The 8,394-nt window shown below is 60.9% G+C and overlaps 1 protein-coding gene across 3 annotated transcripts in view; it reads right to left on the bottom strand.

Moving 5' to 3' along the window:
* DCTN1 (dynactin subunit 1) overlaps positions 1-5,679 on the bottom strand; it is a 24,286-nt gene extending 18,607 nt beyond the window's left edge. For 2 of the 3 annotated variants that reach the window (XM_042052848.1, XM_042052850.1), the window contains exons 1-2: positions 4,196-5,679; positions 181-201 (exon numbers count right to left, since the gene is read on the bottom strand). In XM_042052848.1, coding sequence (XP_041908782.1) covers positions 181-201; positions 4,196-4,222 — 48 coding nt within the window. In that variant the 5' untranslated portion in view covers positions 4,223-5,679. The remainder of the gene's footprint in view (positions 1-180; positions 202-4,195) is intronic. The other variant, XM_042052851.1, reaches the window with a different exon arrangement.
* Between the last annotated feature and the right edge of the window lie 2,715 nt (positions 5,680-8,394).

Raw genomic sequence — 8,394 nt, 5'->3', positions numbered from 1 at the left:
CGGGTTTGGCCACCAGTGGATCGTGTTTGAGTGGGGTTGGCACCCAACAGACCCTGTCTGCGGTGGCGTTGGCACCCAGTGACCCGTGTTTGTGACGGGGTTGCCACCCAACAGTTTGAGTGGCGGTGGCACCCACGGGGCCGTCGGTGCCCGGTGCCCCCCGCGCTCGGTGCTGCTCACCTTGGGCCGGCGGGCGGTGCTCTGGAGGGCAGCGGGAGCAGAAGCAGAGAGGACAGACAGTCACACAGGGACAGAGGAGCAGAGAGCAGCCGGCGGCGGCCGGAGCGGCAGAGCAGGGAAAGGAGACAAAAGACAGCACGGCATCGTTAGTGTGCCCAGCATCGTCAGCGTGCCCGGTGGCACCGGCTGTGCGCGGCGTCGTTAGTGTGGGGGCTCGTTAACCCGCTCCCAGGGCTGCTCCGGGTGGGACATGTGGGCAGAGATCCCACGGACCTGCGGGCACGGCTCTCGTGGGATCCCCTGGCACAGCTCCCATAGGATCAGAGGAGCAGAGCCCAGAGCCAGCACAGCCCTTGGTTCCCCCCAAGCCCCGTCCCCGCCCCTCCAGCCCAGTGTGGGGACAGAGGGCACATCCTGAACCCCCATCCCGACCCCACAGGTACCCCGGGGCAGACCCACCGGGTATTTCCAAGGAATTTTGGTCTTCAGAGACAAAGCCTGGTTTGGGTTGGCCGGGCATTCCGTGCTCCGTGGGCACAGTGGGGTTTAACTTCCCATGCCTTTCCCAGAGATCTCCGGAGCGGGAGGTGGAAAGGATTTCATCCTACACATGGTTTTTCCCCTCTCCTCATCCCTCTGGTTTTCCAAAGGGCCCAGAGCACCCTGGACTGGCTGCCCCAGAGACCCCGGGGCTCTGCTTTGTTTAACCAAAAATTCCAGGAACACCAGGGAGCTGATCCCACGCTCCCAACTTTTCCTTTCGTGGCTGGAATTAAATCATCCGTGATTTTGGGACAGGACCCCCCCCCTCCCCACAGACACACACCCCTCCATGCACATGCAGCAGCTCCCAGCAGCTCAGGGAGGGGAGGCCACGGGGCCCAGCCCGGAACAGAGACAAATATGGAATTAATTCGTATTTTTCCCATTAAAAACAATCCCTAATGGATGGAAAAGAAGGAGCGGCCAGGCTGGTCCTGGGGGGACGCGGGCGGGCAGGAGCCCCCGGCGCAGGCATTGGGAACATCTGTCCAGCTGCAGCCTTGGAGCACTTCCACGCTCTCCCTCATTTCTGATTCCATGACCTAATCCCAGCTGGGAATAACCAGGAGCAGAACAGATGGATAATGGCGCTGCCACACGATGCCATGTCCAGGATGGGGCCAGGATGGGCACATGGAGCCCATCAGGGACTGGCAGCTCCAGCCGATATCCGACACGGAAAACCTCGGGAAGCCTTGGAGCGCTACTTCCCTATTTTCAATACAAACCTGGACGCGTTTGCACTTCCAAACTTCCTGTCACCTCTGGCATTGCTTCAGCTAAATCCTGCTCTGCTCCCTTCCAGCCTTTTCCCAAAGGCTGCACGCCAAGGGAAGACATTCCCAACTTCCACAACATCTCCTGCGCCACCAAATTTGCCGGGAAAACGGAATGACAGCAGCAAAAGCTCCAAACCCTCAGGTGAAACCAGGGCTGGCTCAGGACGCCCTTCAGGAGCGCTCCGGCATCTTCCCAAAGTCCAACCACGCAACATGGAGCAGCAACAAAAATCTGGGAAACACTTGGGAAAACACCTTCTTCAGGAATTCCACAGGCGGAGACGTCCCCACTCCCTGCCACAGACGTGGGGGACTCAGGAATGGGGCAGGGCTGGGGGGTCCCACACTGACCACCGAGTCCCACATGAGGAAATGTCCTGGGGGACACCAGCTCCTTCCCTGGGGCACACGGAGCCTTTTCCTGGGCCATGGGAATGGGGGACGCTGATCCCCGTCCCAGGAGACACCGAGCCTCGTCCTGGGGGACACCAAGCCCTGGACTGGGGGACACTGAGCCTTGTCCTGGCCATGGGGTGGGGGACACCAATTCAAACCCTGACTCAAACCACACCGAACCCTAAAACCAGGGAGAAGCCTCCTGGGAGCCATCCCTAAAGCCATGTGGAATGACAAGGAATAATCCTGCTTTGTGCCTCCACCGGAGCTCTGGTCCCCTCCATGGGATGCCACCTGCAGACCACCGAAAGTTGGAGCTCCAAGACCCTCGGGATTCTTGGCAAAGGGATGCTCTGGGATGCTCCAGCTGCTTTTTCCATCAGGAATGGGGGCTGGCCGGGTTCCCCTCCGTGTTGGCACCTTCCTGTCCATCCATCTGTCCCCACGGCACCAGCCAGTCATCCCTGGGCTCTGGAAAAGCCGGTGACCAAGATGGGACATGGATTTTCCGGTGTCCAGCATCGTGCCAGCACTGGGAGCAGAGGCAGCAACCTCACCTGGACTCTCCTGGATCCGGGATGCTCCGACCCCCCCGCTGGGGATGGATGTTCCACTGGAGGTTCCGGGCTCTGCTGTGTAATGCTGCTGCATCAATATTTGATGGAATTATAAAACCTCTGCTCCCGGGGGAGCGTCGGGGGCTCCGAACCGGCGCGCTCCGAGATGGACTCGGCTTCTGGCAGCAGGAACTCTGGAAAAATCCTCCTGGATACCAACGACTGACTGGGGTGAGGGTGGCGTTGCCCGTTGAATGTGGGGTCTCACAGGTCCCTCCTGATTTGGTTCTGCTCCAGGTGTGGGAATCCTGATCCAGCCAGGAGCAGTGAGCGCCGGATGGATGAGCAGGAATGTGTGAATGTCACCTTCCAGCGGGCAGGGGAGGGGAGGTGTCACTGGAGCCTCCTCCTGGATTAAGTTTCAAGGCTTCTGATGAGGAAAAGCTGAACTTCACGGACTGTGGCTGCTGCTGTGGAGCATTCCCAGAGTTTCCAGGAGGATTCCGATTGGCAGCAGCTCCCGAGCAGGGCAGGCGGTGCTGGAGGTGATGCCTAGGCACTGACCCGCTGCTGGTCCATGCTGATGCCATCCCACTCAATTCCTGGGAATTTCACCCCTTGGAGGCACCTCCCCTCTGCTGGAACTGAGTCTCAGCCCCCAGCAGCAGGATGAGCCCCCCAAGGTGTGGTTCCCTGGGATACTGCCAGGAATTCTGCATTTCAAACAACCAGCACCACCTGGCAGGTGCCCAGTCTCACAGGTGTGATTCCATGGGCAAGGAGAGGAACGATGGAAAAGCAGGATGGAATCCAGCTGTGGGGCTGAGCACCAATGGGGCAGAGGGAAAGCAGCATCCGTGAAACTTTCCATCGGGAAGAGGATTAACAGGGACACGTGACGAGGAGCGTCGGTGTCTGAGCTCGGGGAGGTGCAGGTGTAAATCAGGAGCACTTACTGCCAGGTACCGGCACGGCCGGCCCAGCTCAGTTCTGTTCCCTGCCATCAGCCAGAAATTCCCAGGATTTCTCTTTAAGCTGAGCAGTGACATCCTGGTTACGCTAAAAATAAACATATAGGCCAATGCCCGCGCTGTCACCTGCGGGAATGGCAGCCTGGCAGGGACCCGGGTACCAGCGGCCTCTGGGAATGCTAAAGGCTGATCCCAACAGCATGGCCGGCAGGAAAACCTGGATTATGGACATGCAGCTTCCCCAGGGTGGGCACCGGTGGCACTGGAAGCGGGGATGGCACCGGCAGCGGGAACAGCACTGACACTGCCAGGCAGTGGGGAAGGCACCAGCTGTGGGGACAGGGAGAGCAGCAGGGATGGCACCGGCACCTCTGGAGTGGGGACGGCACCAGCAGCGGGGACAACACGGGCAGCAGGGACAGCACTGACACCCCCAGGCAGCGGGGTGGCACCGGCAGCGGGGACAGGGATGGCATCAGCATCCCCAGAGCAGGGATGGCACCGGCAGCGGGGACAGGGCCCCGGCGGAGCCGCAGAGCCGCTGCAATCACCGCGGGCACGGCCGGGTGACACGGAGAGGGGACTCCGGGAGCTCGGAAGGCAAAGCCAGCCATGAACCGATGCTCGCCCACCGCCCCCCTCCTCCCCGAGCCCGTCACGCTCCCAATTACAGCCCGGCAGCATCAACACGGGGAAAACGGGGAAAAAGAGGGAGGAGGCGGCTGGGAAGCGGGGATGCGATGCCGGGGGATGCGGGTGAGAACCGTACCTTGCGTGTAGCCGGGGCCTGCCTCATCGTCGCGCAGGGACGGCCGGAGCGGGAGGAGACGGAGCAGCGGGTCAGTCAGCACGGCCGGACACGGCAAATGGCCGCGGCCGCCGCCGGCCGCTCGCCAGGTGCTGCCCGAGGGCTCGGCGGGGGCTCAGCGGGGGCTCAGGGGGTGCAGGGCAGCCCCCCCCGGCCGCGGCCGCTCGTCCCCGCTCCGCCGGTGGCTCCAACCACCGCCCCGGCGGCTCATGACATCACCGCGGAGGGGCCGCACCGCCGGGCGCTGCACCGAGCCGGGCGATGTGCGGATGAGGATGGGGATGAGGATGGCGCGGATGTGATGCTGCGCTCGGGGAGGGGACGGGGGGGGTTCTCAGAGGCTCAGCGCCCCCCGGGACAGCCCCCGGGTGCGAGCCCGCTGTTCCCCGGGGCAGGCGGCTCCGTGGCTGCGCTCGGCATCCCCGCGGTGCCCGCAGCCGAACCCGCCCCGCGCCGGCGGCTGCGAGCGCCGGGCGAATCCCCCCGGGAGCGGACAGACGGACGGAGCGGAGGCTGGATGGACAGATGGACGGCGCTGAGCCCGGAGGGATGGACAGATGGACGGAGGGACCATCTTGCCGCGCTGCTATCCAGCGCCAGCAGATTCCCGGGAGCTCAGGGCAGCCCTGCACGGCTGAGGGTGCGGAGAGATCCGCTCGGGCCTCGGAGAGCCCCTGCCCCAAAACCCCTGCCCTAAAAATGCCCCTGCGGAGCGCGCCGGCCACCCAGGGTAGCGTCCTGAGCCTCGCTGCCCTGCCAGGAGCATTCCCGCAATTCCTGCCTGGCATTCCCGTTGTCCCTGGACAAGAACTCTGCTGGAAACCCAGAGGATGTCACCAAGCGCCGTCTCCAAACTCTCCATGAATCCCCGTGTCCTGCCCCACGGAGAGCTGGAGACCAGGACAGCAGCTCCCTTTACATGCACGCATCCCAAATCCCATCTGTTATATGGTGTAACCTGAGCATGGCCCTCATCCAGCTCCCATTCCAACTCTCATTTTCCCATATTCCCACACTATGAGGGGAAAGTGGATCGGGGTGCCCCCGGGCTCACCTGCACACCCAACCCTCCCCACACACACAGGGAATTTCACCTCCAGGATTTCCACACTCTCGGCACAATCCTGCCAATCTCCCAGAAAACGCCTTTAAAGGCCCCTTTTTCCCAAAGGTTGGCATTCCCTGGAAGCAGCCCCCCAGGCTGTTGTGCCGGGGACACCCTATTCCAACTGATCTGTGGTGGGGTCTGATTCCTGAATAACCCCTGGGTCAGGGAATCCAGCAGCTGTGGGGGAAGTGTCCCAGGCCAGGCTGGATGGAGTTTGGAGCAGCCTGGGATAGTGGGAGGTGTCCCTACCCATGGCAGGGGGTGGGACAAGATGGAATTTAAGGTCTGTTCCAATCCAAACCATTCCATAACTCTGGAGCCCCTCTGCTCTGGAGGCAGGATTGCTGGGAATGTTGCCCTGGAGAAGGGAAGGAGCCAGGGAGAGCTGCGAGCCCCTTGCAGGGCCTAAAGGGGCTCCAGGAGAGCTGCAGAGGGACTGGGGCCAAGGCCTGGAGGGCCAGGAGGCAGGGAATGGCTTCCCAGTGGGAAAGGGGAGCTTGGGCTGGGGTGTTGGGAAGGAATTGCTGGCTGGGAGGGTGGGGAGGGGCTGGGCTGGAATTGCCAGAGCAGCTGGGGCTGCCCCTGGATCCCTGGGAATGTCCAAGGCCAGGCTGGACGGGGCTTGGATCCACCCTGGGATAGAGAAAGGAAGCCATGGATGGGCTTTAAGGTCTCTTCCAACCCAACCCATTCCATGTCCCGCTCTCCTGCAGCTCCCTCCTGCTGCTGGCAGGCGCTGGGGGCAGGGGAGAGTTCCCAAGTGACATTTTCGGGAGCTGTAATTGCTGTAATTGCATCTCTTAACAAAGAAGCCCCGAGCTCCATCAGCCTGAGCACCACAAACCCTTCCTGGAACCAGAGCTGCTGACACTGACCCAGCTTCTGGCGTCATCCAAATCCATTCCAACGCTCCAACAGAATCTCCCTCCCATTCCCACCAGCCCTCATCCAAACCACAGGGAAAAGGAACCCCTCAAGAAGCATTTCCAGATGAAATCATCCCGGATCCGTGGCTCTAAGCCCCCGAATGATCCGAGTGCCGTGTCCATCTCCGGAGGAGCCACGTGCAGGCTCAAACGGATTTAACTTTAAGATAATTATGGGTATTAGAGCTGCTCTAATGAACCAGCTCCTCTCCTGACACACAGCTCCGCTCCCTACATCCAGAATATATCAACTCTTCCCACACACAGCACCCAATAAATGCAGCAGCAGGGAGAAAACGCAATTTAACCACGGCAAAATGGTGTCGGATGCTTTGGGCTGTCCCTGAAACTCCTCAGGGACAGGGGAAGGGAGGTTTTTTATCCGAAATCCATGAGAAGGGAGAAGGAACTTGTGGCACCACCACAGATGGGACAATTCCTGGCTCTTGGGGGGATTGCAGAGGAGATGCCAGGTGCTCTTTTCCATGGGGTCATCCGTTTGCAGCACCAGCTGCTGCTCAGATCCCAGCCCCAAAGGATCACATCAAAATAATCACCTCAGACCTCGCCACAAACCCCCTTGGGGACACAAAGAGCTCTCACAGGGGTGACACCCGGCCCGAGGAACAGCAGTGCTTGGAAAATCAGCCCTGGGTTCATCCAGGCCCTGCCATGGGACGCGGTTTGGGCAGCTGGGATCAGGTGGGGTTTGGATGCTGATCGGATTATCCATTCCTTTAAAGGATTAACGGGGCTTGGGGCGGCCTCTCTGTGTTCCACAGACCATCTGGGACCTGCTCCGGGCTGGAATGGGCCATCTGCTCCTGCACAGAGACCGGGATAACGCCGGGATAACAACCTGGACACTGACCCGGCCACCGACTGGTCACCCTGGGATGGGATCAGAGCAAGAGGGGGAGGTCCAGCCTCAGGACACGCCACGGGAATGCAGCCCTGGCACATGGAATGCAGCCAGGAGGATGAAAGGAACAGGGATGTCACTGGAGGGGGACAAACCTGATCCATCGGAGGGAAAATCCCAGGGGTCAGACTGGCTGCAGCTGCAGGGGACCTGAGGTGACGGGACAGGATTTAACAGCAGGGTCACAGCACCAGCTCGTGCCACCTGTGGATGTGGCACCTGGGGACACGGCCTTGGCAGTGCCGGGGGAACAGTTGGACTCAGTGGCCTTGGAGGGCTTTTCCAACCTAAATATTCCACGATTCTGTGATTGCAGAGTGTGTCAGACCCCAGCAGCTCACCCTGACACCCCCCAAAGAGCCAGGGACCAGCCTTTCCCTGCATCCCTGGGAGTCCCCTGCTCCCACCACAGCCCTGGCACCTCCGTGTCCCTGGGAGGTGACATCCGTGACCCAGTGCCACCCAGCGCTGCAGCAGGAGAAGGGACTGGCCTGTCACCACCACAGACACATTGTCACGGGGATGAAGATGACACAACCGGTGTCATCCCAAAAATTACCTGGGAAACACCCTTTTCCTGCTCTTTCACTGAATTTTGGGGTCTTTCCCAGCCAGGTTGGCCCAGGACAGAGGCCAGCACCTCCTGGGGACAGCCTGGACCTTCTGCTCCAAGAGAGAGGACACCCCGACATGGTGTCCCAGCCGAGGGACAGGACCCCCAGTGTCCTGCAGGAACAGCACAGCCCAAAGGCCACAACGGCCACACCACTCCCAAATCCATGGAAAACAGCAAAGAACCACAGCAGGGAGGGGAAAGGCCCATCTGGCAGCAGCTCTGGACACGATTAAAGTCTATATTTGACACACAGGAGCTGCTGTAATCTCCGGAACGAGGATTTACCCGCTAATTACTCTCATTATCCAATTCCCCCCCCCCAACCCCAGCCATGTGTGGGGCAGGAGCTGTCCAACGGGCAGGGGGGGCTCTCGGGGTCATTAATGGCTGAAAAAGTTGAATTCTGAGGGGACAGCAGAGCCTGGCACGGGGCTGTCCCTCAACGGGGATGTCCCTGCGTGAGGTGTGGCCGTGCGGCCAGGACGGGGGTGAGGACAGTGACAGATCCAGATCCCCAGGACAGTGACAGACCCATGATCCCCAGGACAGTGACAGTCACACACTGGGACCCTCAGGGCACTGACAGTG

This window comes from Corvus kubaryi, unplaced genomic scaffold (genome assembly GCF_017639235.1).
Source record: "Corvus kubaryi isolate FWS band 111438036 unplaced genomic scaffold, C.kubaryi_AGA036_p1.0 split1-131, whole genome shotgun sequence".
Taxonomy (NCBI): domain Eukaryota; kingdom Metazoa; phylum Chordata; class Aves; order Passeriformes; family Corvidae; genus Corvus; species Corvus kubaryi.
This window is presented reverse-complemented; position numbering and strand designations above follow the sequence as displayed.